The sequence below is a fragment of the Leptonotus elevatus genome, chromosome 6 (assembly GCF_054856555.1).
Source record: "Leptonotus elevatus isolate MCC_2025b chromosome 6, RoL_Lele_1.0, whole genome shotgun sequence".
In the NCBI taxonomy this organism is placed as follows: Eukaryota; Metazoa; Chordata; class Actinopteri; order Syngnathiformes; family Syngnathidae; genus Leptonotus; species Leptonotus elevatus.
In genome coordinates, this window is record NC_141244.1 from 17,952,508 (window position 1) to 17,970,753 (window position 18,246).

General features: G+C 37.6%; 3 protein-coding genes and 1 long non-coding RNA gene across 5 annotated transcripts; all 4 read left to right on the forward strand.

The window, feature by feature from the left end:
• The first annotated feature begins 1,564 nt into the window (after window positions 1-1,564).
• On the forward strand, window positions 1,565-4,575 carry LOC147172398 (protein S100-A1-like). Its single transcript, XM_086078291.1, has 3 exons — window positions 1,565-1,727; window positions 2,981-3,139; window positions 4,046-4,575. The coding sequence occupies exons 2-3, from the start codon at window positions 3,002-3,004 to the stop codon at window positions 4,202-4,204; spliced, it is 297 nt and encodes a 98-aa protein (XP_085934417.1). The 5' UTR covers window positions 1,565-1,727; window positions 2,981-3,001; the 3' UTR covers window positions 4,205-4,575.
• A 1,651-nt stretch (window positions 4,576-6,226) lies between these two features.
• Window positions 6,227-17,672, forward strand: LOC147172399 (uncharacterized). The gene is made up of 6 exons (XM_086077890.1): window positions 6,227-6,436; window positions 6,554-6,732; window positions 6,817-7,020; window positions 9,704-9,835; window positions 17,035-17,202; window positions 17,295-17,672. The coding sequence occupies exons 2-6, from the start codon at window positions 6,598-6,600 to the stop codon at window positions 17,595-17,597; spliced, it is 942 nt and encodes a 313-aa protein (XP_085934016.1). The 5' UTR covers window positions 6,227-6,436; window positions 6,554-6,597; the 3' UTR covers window positions 17,598-17,672.
• On the forward strand, window positions 11,552-12,409 carry LOC147172400 (uncharacterized). The gene is made up of 3 exons (XR_015095360.1): window positions 11,552-11,702; window positions 11,823-11,993; window positions 12,084-12,409. It is a non-coding gene; the product is annotated as an uncharacterized LOC147172400 (long non-coding RNA).
• On the forward strand, window positions 14,145-15,044 carry LOC147172401 (protein S100-A6-like). Of its 2 annotated transcripts, none has more exons than XM_086078292.1 (3): window positions 14,145-14,306; window positions 14,442-14,611; window positions 14,718-15,044. In XM_086078292.1, exons 2-3 carry the CDS (start codon window positions 14,474-14,476, stop codon window positions 14,865-14,867), a joined length of 288 nt encoding a protein of 95 aa, XP_085934418.1. In that variant the 5' UTR covers window positions 14,145-14,306; window positions 14,442-14,473; the 3' UTR covers window positions 14,868-15,044. The 2 variants fall into 2 exon arrangements, with proteins under 2 accessions (XP_085934418.1, XP_085934419.1); XM_086078293.1 differs by having other exon boundaries at window positions 14,264-14,368.
• Window positions 17,673-18,246: the final 574 nt, after the last annotated feature.

Sequence of the window (18,246 nt, forward strand, 5' to 3'; positions counted from 1 at the left end):
AGCACATAACTCACAATTTATAAGGAAGCACCAGTGCTCAAATAAATTAGGTAATAATAAATTATCCTGGTCATGGCCTCCCACCATGGAGCTGACATCACATCCGGCTATTGCTGATTAGCTGCTGGAACTTCCTGGAGCTGACATTTTTTCCTCCCATTTATATTATGTTGAAAATCAACAACATATTTTTACTTCCTGTTAATGTAACATGTTCAAATATTGTTTATGCTCAACATTTCGCTTGTTAACCTCAACTTGTGACTGATTTAATGTTCAATTTTTAGCTGTAAAGCACATTGTGACTTTGCGTTTGGACTTGATGATTCATAGTAAGAGGAGAGGAACCTACCGCCTACATGAGTAGTAATGAGGACAAAAAAAACCTCAGAGGAACTGTTATAAAAAAAAAAAAAAAGAAATATAACAGTACAAGGTGAACCACAAGAATTATAACTTACTTTACACACCCTATTCTGGCTGGAAACTGTTTTTATGGGCCGTGTCTCATATGAATCCCACTGAAGTTCTAGGCAGGATATGCCCCACGGGAAGTACATCCTGGCAGGAAAGTAAAGTGTGAATTATGAATTATACTGCCACCAGGTGGCCAAGGCACGCGCATTGTGACAAAAAAAAAAAAAAGGTTTAATTCTATTTAACTCATTCGCTGCCATTGACGGCTATAGACGTCAAAAAATCTTTTTAACAATTTCTATTAGTTTAACATTTTTTTCCACTTTTGTCAACAAGAGTATGAAAACCTAAACAAAAATGTATTGTACATTTAGGACAGATTTAAAATTTGTGATTAATCGTGAGTTAACTCGAGAAGTCATGCGAAAAAACGTTGTTTTTAAAAAAAAGATAAATTCTTTAAAAAAAAAATACAATTATTTTATTTATTTTAAAGAAAAGATTAAAATTAGGGGCATCAGGCGATAATTTTTTAAAACGTAATCGCATGACTTCACTAGTTAACTCACGATTAATCACAAATTCTATCTCTTCTAAATGTACAATCATTTTCTAGTTTTTTTTAACAAAAGTGGAAAAAACTAGTAGAAATTATTCAAATGAAATTTTGACGTTTATAGCCATCAATGGCAGTGAATGAGTTAATGACGGTGCATTGTACAGTATATATTTTTTAAAATGTATAATATTACAGTGTTGATTCTCTCATTAAAAACATTTCCATGTATTTCTATGGGAGAGAAATAATTTGAGATACGAATGATTTGTGTTATGAGTGTGACCCAAAAAAAACGATTAAACTCGTATATCAAGACACCACATGTATACATGGTATGAGACGTTTCAGAAACTGGGTGAAAAGTTTAGACACACCCTCTCATTCCACAGCCTGAGAAAATGTATGGAAACTTGTGACTGTAAGCATCTCATACTGTATGCAAGGATGCTGATTATAGAGTGTAACTTTCCCTCTGAGCTTCAATAGGGAAAAAGTCAGCTTTGCGGTTTTGATATTTGGGGGTGCGGAAAAAAAAATCATTCTGGGAGTTCAAATGCGAGTGTCGTGTGTAGACTGAGGCACGAGCACATTTTTTTGCTTTAACTCCCTCCCACTTAGTATTTCTTCATCTTCCTCCCGCCTCCTCGTCCCGGGCGTTGCCCGGCTGACTATATAAACTCCCAATAAACTCGCAGTGAACTCCTGCTTTTCTCTCAAAGCCATCTTGCTCACTCAGCCTCCTCTTCGCCTGGTAAGTCCCCGTTTCTTCATTTAACACTTTTTTTTAGGGGCCAGATTACGCTCATTTTACGCATGCATACCAAAAGGTATAGTTCATGGAAACTTGGAAAAAAAACATAATCATAGTGGCTTAAAACGACAACTAAATGGATTCGGGTGAAAGGTCCAAATGCTGGTTCTGGTTTATGGTCATTTAACATCAATTTTACGCAAAATGCTGCATGATGGCCACTGGGTGTGTTTGCGATGCGTCATTGGGTGGTCTGCGGTTTGCGCGCACTCCACTTTTCTAGGGACGAGCTGCTGCTGCTGCTGCTGCTGGCCCTTCTGCTTCCTGTCCTTTTGTTAAAAGTGTTTCCATTATGCTCCATGTATAATTTTTTACGACTTTTTTTTTTGTGGCTCCAGTAGGAAAAAGGCGGATGTGGAGCAAAGAGCAGTAGTCATGAGATAAGGATGTCCGTATGTTCTCGAACATTTGGCCTAATAAAAGAATTTGGTCCGAGTGCCAATGAAAGCAACACCCGTATCCTCCCTTAGTGCTCCACTGTTTGGTTTGGCTGCTGATGATATAATGAGCTGTTTGTCTTTGTTTGACCTTTAAAAAAAAATACTGTACGTAGATCATTGTCATGTGTTTTTATTTCTTACATATACTCAATTTACATATTTTTTTTGTTTTAGAATATACTGTATAATCGTCAATGAGAACAGTTTCATATGAATAAAATACATGTATTTTAATAAAATTTAAAAATAATATATTTCAATATGCCTGGATTGGCTGGACACGCGGTTAAGAAAATGGATGGATATTTTAATATGTAATAATTTAACAAATGAAACTATTTCATGTTAATATGTCATATTCATGCAGTTTGATGCATAAAGAATTTTATCTTATCATTAAAAAAAGCCTATTTATGTGTGTTTATTTATTTCTATATATACCTCGCTGTTAATAAATATAACTGCGTGTGAATACAAACAATATTAATAAAATAAAAAAAATGCATAAACACTGTATAGAACAAAACATACTAATGATGACTTCTTATGATGCAGAGAGGTCTAAATAGCCCAATGTGTTTATGAATAAGAGATTAATAATTTCCTTAAAACATGAAATTATCAGCCACTTTTGTTAGTCATACATTTCCCCATGGAACAAAATAGATAAATAGTAAGGGGTGGGGCCAAATAAATAATGCAGTCGATACACAACTCTCTCAAATACTGATATTGTCACTGCCCCTTTTGCAGCACCCACCTGTCTCTGCAGCCATGTCTGACTTGGAGAAATGCATGGAGAACCTCATTGTTATCTTCCACCGCTACGCCAAAGACGACGGCGATGGGAGGACACTAAGCAAGAAAGAACTGAAAAAATTGCTGGAGATGGAGTTACCTACCTTCCTCAAGGTGAGAGCACGTTCTCTCCATGTTACTTACAAAATTGATCATACTGGATATTACCTGAGTGAACGGAGTCACATATCATTATCAAATGCCAAGGGGGAGCTTTTATAGGTCACAAAAAGCTGACCCAAGCGGACAAAAGACACATCAGTTCACCAAAAGTTTAAAATATATTAGTAATGGCTTACATTACTGCTTAACAACAAAATGTGATAGTTATTTATTCGTGACCTGCTACTGTCATATAAAAGAGTGGCCAAAATGACCGTTTTCTTTTCTAAATAGTCGAAATGGTCCATGGTGGACTTCATTCAGTAAAAAGTGTCTAATGCAGCATGAACATACACCAAATTATCTTTGAGTAAAAAGAAATATGAATTTTAACAATACGAAAAGCTAACAGACAGCATGCTAAAAACTTAAACACATTCATAATCATAATGTAAATTCTGTAAGATCTTTGACCTCAACGGACATATGCGCTTAAATACTGTAGTTCTAAAGTCCACTAATAGGTAGAAAGCAAAGACGCTAACAGTTGGTATGCAAACACATAGCAAGATAATAATCGGAGTATAATAAGGAGCAAGGCAGGGCAATTAATGATAATTGCTAAAATGCTAACCTGCTAACAGTTGTTATGGTAACATCAAATAAACCAATAAAAAAGTTAACATTGTCTTACTGTTAAGAATCTTACTTACTTTCCCTGTGTAATTAGATCAAGGTTTAATTCATACATGTGGAACAGATAATATTCTATGTCCATTATTCCATGTAGTAAAATAAAAAAAATCGAACATAGTAGGAAGTCAACTGGCATCCTGAATCCAATTGTTATTCCTTGAGCCAAGCATCACGACTGTGTTTCTTCCTCCACCCCTTACCCCCACTCTTTTTTTTTTTCAGACTCAAAAGAACCCCAAAACGGTGGATTGCATCTTGCAGGACCTGGACCTCAACAAAGACGACAAGTTGGACTTTGAAGAGTTTCTCCCGCTGGTCGCCGGCCTCTCCTTGGCCTGTGAGAAGTGTTACGTGCTTCACCAAAAGAAGGGCAAACAATAGAGGAAGCAGACACTTCTGTCCTGAGCGTCTGTTCCACGAGTATTTTTTTTTTTTTTTTGACTGAATAGCAACTTGTCTCTGTCTGTATTTTTCTGTTTTTTTATTCCGCTTGATTTGAACACATGGAAACATTTTAGCTCGAAGACGTCCACCCCTGGTCTTACCGCCTCTGAAACACTGTGATTGATAACCATGCAGTTGATAAATAGCAAGAGGCCTAAAAGTTATTTGGCACTACTGTCTGGTTTTCCTTAGAAGGATGGATGGATGTTTTTCTTCTAACCACAAAGCTAACAAATGATACACGCACTGTATGTGAGTCATGATAAAACCTTTCACAGCTGAAATAAAATCTTAACCAGCTAGCAGAATTGCTTCTTTCCTGTTTCTTAGCTAACATTTGCATTGCCAGCTGTTGCTATGCAGAGTTTGATGGGGGTCCAAAAAATGCTGGCATTCAAGCCAGCACACACACACACACACTAAAAAACTAAAGCTTTAAGAAGCGATGATGATATACACATCCACCTAATTTTATGTCGATTGGTGAAACTGGTGACACTTTCCAGGGACAGAGATCATCACGTGCACTGTGGGAAACTATATAAATCATTGATCTGAATATTACATATCGCTGAGGTTGGGCTGAAACCTCATAAGTCAGTCACAATTTGGCAAATTTCATTATTATTTTTTTAAATCTATACTTTTGGTCATTCCAGCAATATTTTATGACTTGGGGCTTGCAAGATGATACACGATCTGGCACCAAAGGTTTGCAAGTGGTTTATATATCACGCCCTTAGAACACATCTTATTTGTATCAGAGGAATTCAAAATATGTGATACGTTGCCAGACAACCTTGCTTGTGAGCATACGTTTGTCCACACCAGATGGCATTCATCTCAAATGGCACTATTTCAGAGTGACAAATCCCAACTATCGGCAAGTTATTTAACAGAAATACACAGAAGGTTGGCTTGCTAACACACATAGCATGCTAACAACCAGCATAAGAAAACCATAATGTAAATTCTAATCTGGAATGTAGTGTTACTTATTATAGCCTATAAATTAAAGGAAATGTGCGGTATGTGCCAAAGAATATCTACACAGGTTGATGCTAACATATGACATGATAGTAACTTTAACCTAAAATAAATAAATAAATACATAGACAAAAAAATACATAAATAAACAAACAAACACAAAAGTGAAAAAGGAAGTGGATATGTAGTTTACATCTTTATCTTATTTATCTTATATAGTCTCGTCATAATTCTAATGACAATAACTGAAATGCTAACATGCTACAAGTCATTATGCAAACATGTGGCTTAAATAGCAATATGGAAACACGAGTCCAAAACACGCAAAGGCAGGTCAATAAAATTGGTTCTATTTTTTTTTTTTTTTAAGAATTGCTCAAATGTTAACATGCTAACAGGTTTCAGTCCATGTCCCCCCCCCCCCAAACCCCAGATTTGACTGGGCTGGGACGTAGAAAGCAGAAACTAACACTAGGTGGCAGCATCGTTCTACTGTGTAGCCTCCCATGCACTTCCTGACAAGATGTATGACAAAAATGCTATTTCAAATACAGACAAAATATATGCATAAGTGTGTTTTTTATTGAAACATGACGGTATATAGTTCATGTTTATTGCATGTAAAAATAATACTAATAAAAAAGAAGAAGCAATATTTATACATAACTTAAATAGGGAGTTTACAATTTAAAAAGAACAACAAAGAAACACTTGTCTTTTTTTTTATATAGTCTGACCTGATCTTGTTACTTAGCGGTCGTGGTTTAATGTTAGCTTGTTTACAGTTTTACAGTAATGCTAACTTAGCATTGCTAGCGCTGCTATTTTGATGAAGCTCAGTATGCGTTCTCAGCATTTATCACAACTGCGCACTTTTAAAATCACATGCCATTATGAGTAGCCATGTTTGAGAATTAGTTTGACAGGGGCATAGCTTTGTTCGCGGGTGGGGATGGGCTTTTGGGTCATGAAGTAGCCGCATTCAAATCTTGCTAGCAGTTTTAAACCACAGACTCTCCCTTCTTTCACATTTTGTGACTCATTCGCAAAGCACACAGAGCCACGCCAGCACCAGAAAAACCTGTCTGGGCAATGTGAACCGCGCATGAGTCATTGCCTTCATGCCAGAGCAGAGAGTCATCAGGCTGTGTTGTAGAGGATACCCGCTTCGCTGTACATACCGTGAGTATCTATCTATCTATCTATCTTATCTTATCTTATCTTATCTTATCTTATCTTATCTTATCTTATCTTATCTTATCTTATCTTATCTTATCTTCTGTCCGTCTGTCTGAGCAGTTCCTGTGCAACAAGAGCAGACATTTTAGCCTTCCCGAATAGCCATGGGCGAGCTGGACCAAGTCATCGAACAATGCGTGGAGATCTTTGTGAAGAACTGTGGCGAGGACAGCGACTGCTTGAACACGAGCGAGTTTAAAGGAATGATGGAAAAAGAGGTCACTGCCTCTAATTATAAGGTACAAAAAAAAAAAAGTGCTCAGGATGTCTGTCGCATGTTGTGTCAGTGCAGGAGTCACTTCAAATTTCGATCTCTTTCGCAGGGGAAACTTTTGAGGGCCGATCTCACTGAGGCCTTTGATAGGTTGGACAAAAACAACGATGAAGAAATCAACATCCAGGAGTACTCCAGATTAATTTCTATACTGATAAAAGCTTGCTACCGAAAAAAATATAACAAGGGTGGCAAGGGTGGCAAGGGAGGCAAGGGAGGCCGGGGCGCCAAACGGGGTGGCAAGGAAGAGGGCGCAGATGAAGATTAGCGCTTTTACCGAGGACGTCTTCCATCTGTTTGTTCTTTTTTTCTTCCAATGATACTTTTCAAGCATTTGCAGTGCAACCTTGATATTGATAAAAAAAAACTGAACAATAAAGACTGATCATATCAAACACTTTAATGCTGTCTGTTTATTATAACTGTCACAAATCGACACAGGACTTTGACTTTCTTTTTTTCCCCGGTACTCATATTGATAAAACAACCAACCTCATTTACCTCATCATCTCCTCTTATTCCATGCAATAGATTAAGTTATATAATCTTACCAGTGCCATATAACGTCATCTTCTCTTTTGTCATATCATATCTCCTCTGTATCTTGTTCAAGGACGGGGCCTCGGGGTTTAACCTACAATCTTGAAGTTAGGAAACAAACACCCTACCACGTGAGCCATGCTACATGCTATATGCTAAATAATAAGCGCTACGTTCCAGTTTCACGCACTGGACTTGTCGAATTGCAAACAAAATTGCTGTTGTCATGTCCCTTTGCAAACTTATCACTACTCTTAAATATAACATTCATGTTGGAAAATTGAAAACGAGAGACATCACGTGGGGGTGCTGCCTTTTATGCAGAGTTGGCACTGAATGCGTGCACGAATGTGATGTGAGGGTGTGTGCAATGACGATAACAAAGGAAAGTACGGCTTGACCTCTGTACATAGAAAGCCATGACATGACAAAATACTACTACTACTAACTACTACTAATAATAATAATAATAATTATTATTATTATTAGTAGTAGTAGTAGTAATATTTTGAAGCTTGCTACATACGACGATTTCTTTATTTTCTTTTTTCTTTTTTCGACTCACTTGTGAAATGCAAAAAAAGTGACGAATGATTCGCCTAAAGTGTAAATAAATACTAAATACATTATTTTATTTTATTTAATTTATTTGGGGGGGGTCTTTCATGTCACTCAGTCACTTTACAGGATTAAAAGCGCAATATAAATGTAAAAAATACAAAAGTAAAGAATATAATGCAGTAAAGTAATATAAAACACAAAAACTAAAATGATACAAATATGCAAACAAAATTAACTAAAGCTATTTAGAACCAAGTCAGTTCTAACGTATAAGCAGGTTCAATAGTGGACTGAATAGAGGAGAGTCATGCTACAGGTTTGCAGCCGTCTTTTTTTCTTTGTTTTTTGTTGACTTTATTCATTCCATAGATTCAAGAACAGAAAAACAGGTTTTGAACCCAACCCCCCAACACACACACAATCACAGGCGCAAAAACTTGGCTTAAGATGAGCACTACGTCTTCTTTCCTTTCGTCATAATTAGATCATGAATATTGATCATGCCAGTATAAAAGGGCCGACTTCTCTATCGCAGATCACCATTGCTGGAGAACACAAGAATTCACTTCACCTAAAGATACTGTGAGTATTCAAATCAAAATGGGACTTCAACTAGACAACGTTTCAATTAGTAATTCAGTTCAATCCTGTAGGGTTTATAAGTGATGAGGAAGATACTTTTAGTTCAAGATTTTCTGAAGATTATCCGTGCGATATATGTTTCGTAAATCTGATCTTGGTGTGGAAGAGAAATTGGAGCATTTGCTCCCACGACTTAATTGTCTTCATTCATCAGCTGTCTGGAATCGAACCTTGATTCATACTTCTGATGCAAATTATGTTCCAATTTATGTCGTCAACTCGACACAAACCTGATTTGCAAGTTTATTTCAATTGTGGTTTCGAAAATGCTGGCATATTAAACGGTCACACCTCCTCTATGGATTCAAGGGTGCTACTTGTATATTCTATATTCTATATGCCCAATACAGAACATTTAATTTCAAATCATTACTGCTACTTTTCATTTTCAACGACATCACAAATATTTACATTTGGAGACAATTGAAATCCCTGTAAAGGGAAAGCAAATGTGTTACAAAGTTGACACACCACCAAGAAGAGTGCTGTTAACTGTCCTGGCAAATTTAAATGATAAAAAAAAAACCCGAGGCATCAAAATGTATAAAAAAAAAACAAAACATACTCTGGTCGCCAAACTCAAACGCCACTACTAAGACATGTCAAATGTATGCTACTTTATCTAGCATCTTTCTTTTGCCCACACACACAGCACAGGTTATTTAATTAAAGCTACTGAATGTAGAATATTCCGTTTCGAGTCGCTACTGCCACCTACTGATGAAAAAGGAAACTGCACATACCCTTCTCCACATACACGCCGCGCACAGGACGTCACATTCGCAGACAGGGCGTGGGAAATTCGAACCCGAAATACTGGCCAGAGGCTTGCAGGAGTTCCCATTGTGAACAGCTAAGGAGTTAATCTACTAATTAGAAGACATTTCAGTCATAAATGGTAAAATAAAAAGGTATTTTTGGCAAATGTAATACTTTAAAAAAAAAAAATTATATTGCAGCTTTAAATCAAACCAATAATGAAGGTGTATATGCATTACTCTTTGAAACAGAACATTTGCCTTCTGGATATTTTAAAAGAATATCTAGGTCAAAACAACTTGACCCCTTCAGACTGTAACGTGGTGCAAACTTACCTTACTAACTGACTTACAACAAATTCAGATGAACTTGTATTTTTCAAAGTTATTTCTGTCCTGTTTTTACACAACAATTATCAGGTGCTGACTTTTCAGACTGCCCGAGTAGCCATGGAAAAGATGCGGGGTGGCATGCAAATATTGATGGACTTCTTTAATGAGCATAAGGGCGACGACGAGTTTTTGGACAAGAATGAGTTCAGAGGACTCTTCGAAAAAGAGTTCAAGGTACACAAGTGATGACACGGCAACGGTTGTTTATTGTTTCTTTTTCTCAAAAAGGCCAACTTGTGTTCCACAGGGGACCATCGATGAAAGCGTTGTCGAAAAGGTCTTCGAGCAGCTGGACAAGAACAAAGATGGCAAACTCGACATAGAAGAATTCATGAAGATCATAATTCTCATGATGACAATTTGCCAAAAAAAAAATATGCGTGGAGGGCAATGCAGAGGTGGGCCTTGCAAGTAAAGGGCGACTATCAGCCCCTCCTTTGCATACCAAATTTGACTGACATCATTGCCCGATAACCAGGAGGAATCTGTCCAACCGTTTGTCGTGTTTCTTCTGACGTTGTCAGTAATCGTGGCATTCAATAAAAATCCGTGAAGATTGATCATGTTTAATCCTGTGTCATTTAATCCTGTCAATTTATCGAAATCAGCCATTTTAGTTGTTTACATTTGCCTCCAACGCTTTCAAGGCGGAACTGGGACACTCTTCAAACTTCAAACCTTCCTTGAATGCAGAAGAAGATCGCCAACGGACCCAATACTTCCCTTTTTATGACCCCTTGTTGTTCAATAACCTGCCTGACATAAAATGGCGCAGCAAAGGACCCCAACTGTCTAACAACGTGCCTGATGTAAAACAAACTTAGCACTCAACTAATGCTCGCATAAGTGAGAAATTCACAACATTATTGTCACAGTCTGTAGTCACCTGAGCTCTACAACACGACCAGCTATCAGAATTGGGACAGAGCCAGAAGAGAGAAGGCTTGGAGAATGGTGCGTGAGCAAGTTAGCATAACTGCTAAGTGTATGTTTACTTGCTTGCTACAGGAGAAAAAGAGTGGCTCGGCCGCAGTCCCAGGAAATAAGTTAAAGTACTTTGCCGTCATCCGTCAGCGTTTGCGTCGTTATCTGGCCTTGACGGACTGAGAAGGTCCGTTAGTACTTACCTGGTTACTGATGATTACATTGTCTGTCATCACCTGGTGGTCTAAAATGGAATTACACCCAAAATAAACGGTAGGCTGAACAAAAAGAGAGTATGATGAAAATGTTTTACCGATTTATTTTTATTTTTATAAGCTTAGTGTCTCAATGTATATATATAAAAAAAATTATGGTCACAACGAATGAGGGCAGAAAAGCAATGCTATGCCATGGGCCACCTTCAAGCTACGTAGCCGCAGCACAACATTCTTACCGGATCGTTTATTTGTCATGATCTGTGCTTATGTTCATTTGGTCTTGAATGGACTTAGTTTTACCATGTTTTCTCTGTGTTGCATTTTTTTTTAAATAACTTGTCACTATGGTCAGGTTTGTGTGTCGACTTGTTCTCATCAGCCCTTGTGTCTACCAATTAGTGCTTGCAGCCCCCCCCCCCCCCCCCCCCCCCCAGCCGTGCAGTCAGACATGTTGGGCCATTTAGATATGCAGTATATATATATTATTGGCCAATAGAGTCCAAATTTATACATACAGTTTGTCCAGTCAAATCCATACCGTATACCGTTTATACCGCACACCCCTGCAATGAACCCACGACCGTTGATTGAGGAAGTTATATAATGCATAGGATTCACTGAACGTGTTTTAACAAGGGTGTGCCTAGTACACAGACAAATTATTTGTGATAAACAGTCCTCGCCCATGTAATTGGTTTCACTGTCGAATTGAGCACGGCACATGTACTTGGGTCCAATTAGAATGGTGAAACCAGTTTAGGTGGAGTCTGGAACATCTGACTTGGATCACGTTTGAATAAATGGGTTAGACATCCAATATAAAAAGATGCATCTCGATTGAGCCCTTTGGACATCTTTGGGGAGTCACACAAGAGATCATCTCGCCTGTCGAACATACAGTACGTGCTCAATTGTAATTTTGGAGTATGCATGTTAGGCTACAAATTAAAGCGGATATCTGTAATTGCGGGTGCTGTCTGAATCAATTGTGAGAATGTCTTTTTTCAAAACTCATACAGGAGGAACATAACTTTTCCCGAATCTGAGTAGCCATGGGCCGCATGGATGAAGTCGTTACGACGATGTCAGACCTCTTCAAGGAATACAACACTGACGAAGATAAAAAGCGGTTGAACAAGGACGAGATTGAAGCTGTGCTTGCGAATGAAGTCGACATCGACAACTTTCAAGTGAGGGACACGCAGCAAATGTATTCGCAGCATGCGACATGGTTGCATAAGTGTGCAATATGAACAATTTCTTGATTTGGGCTTTGACAGGGGAGACTCACGATGGAGAACATCAGAGAGGCTTTGAAGGAGACGAACAGGAACAAGGAGAATGACCTCAAACTTTTTGACTTCGGCAAAGCTGTGACTCAACTGGCCATTTTGTACCACCGCAGGAAGCAACAGGCAGCGCAATAAGTAAAAAGAAAAAAAAGATCAGGGATAGTTATATGAAAAATGGCATCATATTGCTATAATTAACCACAAATATTTTTTTTAATATCAGTCTATTACAACGTTACTGGTCTCCACCCCCACCCCCACCCCTGCATTCTTCTTTTCAATACAGGAACCAAATAAAAATAATAATAACCCTATGAGGGTGCTGTCTCTTTGTGTTTTATATTTTAGGGGTGCTTCAGCAAATAAAATGGGCTAGACATGACTGTGTAGTATTCCTTTACAAAATAACTATTACTCTTTATAAAACATAACGTACATACTTACCCAGAAAAATCCTAAATAAATAAATGGATAAATAAATAAATAAATGTGTATTTGCAGTCATTTTACATGGTTAACAGACCAATATAAATTAAAGAAATACAAAAATGAGAAGTAGGATAAAGTAAAGTACTAAAAAACACGGGAACAAAACAATACAACACTGCAAAAAGGTGCAGTAAAATATTCATATTAATATAATAAAATTTAAGGAAAAAAGTAAAATAAGAAAAATATGACTTCAAATACGATAAGCAAAATTATCTGCCTGCAGAACAAGAAAATTTTACTTGACAAGATTTTGAAAAATAAGAACATAATACTAGGCCCATATCATCCACAGCGGTCTTGAAAATAGTATTTTTTAGACCAAAAAAAAAGTGATATTGACTTTTTTCAAGCTGTAATATATAGAACTATTTTCTTAAGTATTTACTTACGTTTGGCCAACTTAGCCTTGCGGTATTACTTATCTCATCACGAACACTACTTCTCATCAATCAATGAAGGATTGTGGCTTTTTCAAGACATTTCATCATACCAACAAGTCATGCAGGTTTTTACTCAATACCATGTCTGCAAACCAAAAAGGAAAAATAAATGACACACCTTAAAGAAATGATGTGTAACTTTTCCATTCATTCATGACCTACATAATGGTCCTCAAATGCTGACTGGTAAGACCTGAAATTTGTTGTTGAATAACAATATCTGTAGGAGGACCTGCTTATAATACAGTATGGTACAATACAAAAGTTGTACACTTATATAAATAACGTTGACCTATTAGCACAATGGTGGTTCCACCGCATTAACATTTGGCAGCAAAAAGGCATATGAGTACGCTTTTAATTAAAGGAAATCTTCATTAAGCAGCAGCATATCGCAATATTACTTGCCAATGGCAAGTTGCCGCGGCAACCCCGGATTACCTTTTTAAGTCTGTCACTGTGATTTCAAAGTGTAACATCGGAGGACTTCGGCAGCATACGCAAAATTTCAAAAAGGAAAATCAAGGCTAGCTAAGTTACGTAATGGTAAAATGGCATGATTACAACGTTTTAGTCGTGGAGTCTGAGCTTTTTTTTCCTTCTATGTCATACATATTTTTCTGAATATAGAAATAGAAATGATGTTAAGATTATTTCTGAAATAGTCATTTTATGTGACTTTGAAATCCCAACCATCGATTGTACACGGGATTCATTGTGCACTTTTTAACATAGGCGTGGCAAGTACAAAGACATCCTTCTTTTATGTAAGTTTTACTTATTTGCCAGTAAGTACATTTCAAACACAATGAGAAAGAGAAACTCCCTTGTGTTAAACAGTTTCCACACGTGCAAGTGGTTTCATCGTGTTTACTCCATGTACTTTGGTTTCCTCTCACGTTCCCAAAACATGCTTGGTAGGTTATCTGAAAGTGCACAAAGGTGTGAAGGTGAACGTTTTTTTTGGTTAGTTTTTTTTTAGCTGGCAACTAGTTCATCAAGGTGCACCCTGTCACTCGCCCATTAACTGCTGGAATGGGCTCCAGCACGATAAGTGGTTCGGAACAAATGAATGAAAGTGGATTCTCTGTCAAATTGGGCTGATGGGTGAAACCAGTCTAGGTGTTGTCTGAAACATTTTATTTAAATCGCATTTTGATTGCGTGTGTGTGGGGGTGTGTGTGTGTGTGTGCAAAGTCGAAAATAAGAAGGTGCACATCGCTTGAGCTTGTCAGACATCTCTGAAGAGTCATGCAAGATCTTGTCTGCTGAACATATTGTAAGTGCGGAAGGAAGTTGTTTGATGGGGTTTGCTAGATGCGTGTATATCTGTCATCGCAGGTGATATTTAAATCAATTGTGCTGTATTTTTAAAAAAGACAATGACTCCTGTTTTTTTTCATAACAATTACAGGAATAGATTTTTTCCCAACCTGAGTAGTAGCTATGGGCCGCCTGGATAAACTCATTGTGACGATGTCAGACCTCTTCGAGGAATACAACACTGGCGGAAATAAAAAGCGTTTGGACAAGGATGAGATCGAAGCCTTGCTTGCAAATGAGGTCAACATCGCTAACTTCAACGTGAGGGGCCGTACTGACGCTAACACATTCACAGCACAGGACTCGGTTTGTTTGTGTGTACAATATTCCCTGTGACTTAACGTTTTCTTGATTTGGGTTTGAACAGGGGAAACTCACGATGGAGAACATCAGGGAGTCACTGAAGAAGGTGGATAGGAACAAAGATGAAGAGGTCAAACTCCTTGAATTCTGCAACGCAATGACCCAGCTGGCAATTCTGTACTACCGTAAGGATACGACAGGGGAAGGAGTTTAAAAAATATATAGTCAAATAATCAGGGACAAAAAAAAAAAAGGCATCATATTTAATTGGCGACAAAGGAATTCTTGAATTTGGGTACATTGCAAAGTTGTTTGACCTTTTTTTAAAAATGTTATTCTGTATGCTTCTTTTCAAGACAGAAAGTGAATAAAAAATACTAATAATAACAAACCTTTCAGCGTCCTGTCTCTTTATTACTGTAATTCTCAAGATGTATTTTCTGTCATGCCCCTTTTGGATGAAGAAAACGGTTCATAACCCCTTGATAGAGTAGACAATATTATTATTGTACTCTTTGCGTGTTCAATAAATGAATGGTGAGATTCTGGTGAAGAAGTCCCTGTGCAAAGGTATAATTAGTCAGAAGCTTCTGATCACACAAAATGAAGACACTCAAGCCGTGTTCCGTTCAGATTGTGTGTCTCTCCTCTCTTGCACACAGTTATTTATTGAAAGTCAGTGAATACGAAAAAATCCCTCTCCCCTCCCATAAGCAAGTTCCCATGGGTACAAATCAGATTAGACTTGAACAATAATAAATCAGCCTGTCCTTGGACTCTCTTCAACCGGACAGAGACTGGTACAAACTATACTCCCCTTAGATAATATAGAAAATAAACTTGTTACCCTTCTCTTTCCCAGGCAAGAGAACAAAGGACTATAGATTGGCTTAACATATGAATTAACTGTTGTCTTATATTTATATCTTTATAACTAATATCTAAAACGGTTAAAATATAAATTGAAACTGAAAAACAATGTTAATAATCCAACACCCTCAATAGCCAAAGTGGTACATGCTACGTAGCTACATGTTTACATTGAAGCCGGTGGAGGGATAGCAAAGAGCAATGGGCAGATTTATGCGCTGAATTACACGATTTATAAATTTATCAAGTTTATTTCTCACAGTTTTTCATAATATATGCCAGTGCTAATTACCTAACACTAGCCAAATTCAAATGCTAGTAATGCTAGTGCTATAGCATGTCTTTAGCTAAAGCTACAAGACTGTAAGTCCAAAGCTATTTGAAATCAACTCTATAAAATAAATATATCGGATATACACGTTATTAACTTTACCTGTGAAGCTTCGCTTGAGCTGGAAGAAGCTCTGTCTACTCTATCGCACCGGTGTGTGGAGGAATCACGGCTCGATAACATTCCCTGTAGGCTGTAACCTGCCTACATGACATCATTACTTGACTTGTTGTACTGCCAGCGTACAATACTGTTGCCACCAACATCAACAGTTCAACACCATATCCAAATATGATCAAACTCAATCCGTGCGCTCGATGGTGACGGGCTGACACAGTTGCAGTTCATACCAATCTATTTGTATGAAACCCGGCTTATTAAAATGTGCTGTTTTAGCTGGAAAAGTGCTAATGTCGTTATGACATTACTTTCATTGGGTGATAGTGCCCAATAGGGCGGCCCCCTGAGACTGATGAATGATTCTGTTTATTTCGTAGTCCACTAATGCAATATTATTTAGAATACACAGTTTTTCCATGTTTTCTTGAAGAAGAAAAAAGTTGACTATTTATGTCAAAGCAAAAATGTGTACGTCATTCAAAAAATTTCACAAATGTTATGGCTGCAGCAACTGCACTGTTAAGCATCGTTTCCACTGCCGGTATCTACTCTACTCTACTCTACTTTGCAAAAGCCCCGTCTCCACCAACAAATCTACTCGCTTTTCCTGGTACCGGCTCTTTTGCAGTTCTAAAAAAAAAGCACTGCTTTTTAGTGTAGAGCCAAGCAGAGCAGAGCAGACTAGACATGGGTAGATACGGTCGAGACTTAGTCAAAATCAAACCAGTAAAACCTGTCAAGGTGGAGTGCGGCAAATGAGATGAGTCATATAAACACTATATGAGAGGATTTCACTTCATTCACTACAGTCGCTGGAGAACCAGATAAGATCTCACTAAAGATTCCGTAAGTATTGATGGAACTTGTTCTATGTACTGTATGACTTTTGTATGTATGTGTTTGAGACTATCGACATTATCTGCATTATTTTATCATTAATAAAACACAATGTCGTTTGCGTTTGTACCAATTTATGGTTAGTTTTTAGCCCATTCCGCAAACATGCTGAAAATCCCTAACAATGACCTCTTTTCTCCCCCCCCCCCCCATCTTTTACCAGAAACAGAGTTTTTACCCTCCCAAAGCAGCTATGCCTCATAAGATGCAAGATGTTATTGAAAGATTTGTGGATCTCTTTGAAGAGTACTCCAGTGATGAAAGCGACCGTTTGAGCAAGGAAGAGTTTAAGGCGCTGGTGACTGATGAAATCAATTCACCTGATTATAGCGTAAGTGACAAAACAGCAAACTTATTCTCAACACAGAATACGGTTGTATGGCTTTTTTTTTTTCTCAAGTGGCCCATTTTGTGTGTTTACAGGGAAAACTCGAGCTATCTGAAATCGACGGGTTCTTTGACGAGCTGGATAAGAACAATGATGGCCAGCTCACCTTCCAGGAATACATCTGCGTTGTGGGCAAAATGATTCAATCTCACCGCAAAAAGGCTGGCAGGAAGGGTCGTAAGGGTGGTGGTGGTGGCAGATGGGGTGGCGGCAAAGGCAACAAAGGTGGTAAAAGTGGCAGAGGAGGAAGCAGTGATGATGATGATGATGATGATGACAAAGGTGGCCGGGGCGGCCGGGGCGGCAGAGGTGGCAAGGGCGGGAAGGGCAATAATTAGGATTGAAATGACAAACTAATGTTTCACTGTTATTTTGTCAATGCAATTAAATCAATAAACAATGAAGATTGATCATTCTGGTGATCCTGTCTGTTTATTATCAACATTAACTCTTTCACTGCCATTGACGGCTACATACGTAAAAAAAAATTCCCCCAAAACGATTTTTATTAGTTTAACATTTTTTCCCACTTTTGTTAACAAGAGTTTGAAAACCTAGAATTTTTTTTATTGTATTAAAACAGATTAAAAAATTGGTCATGCGATTAATTACGATTAAAAATTGTAATCGCCTGACGCCCCTAATTTTTAATAATCTTTTCTTTAAAAAAAAAAGTTTATTAATTTTTCTTTGTTTTTTTAAAAGAAAAATGAGGGGCATCAGGCGATTACAATTTGTAATCGTAATTAATCGCATGACTTCACTAGTTAACTCACAATTAATCACAAGTTTTACATCTGTTCTAAATATACAAAAAAAATCTAGATTTTCATACTCTTGTTAACAAAAATTGATTTTTAAAAAAAATAGAAATAGTACAAATGAATTGTTTACGTCTACAGCCGTCAATAGCAGCGAATGAGTTAATGACACCTGCCTCTCAGTGTTAAAGTTTGGTGTTTGGATCATGGCCCTCATGTGTGGAGT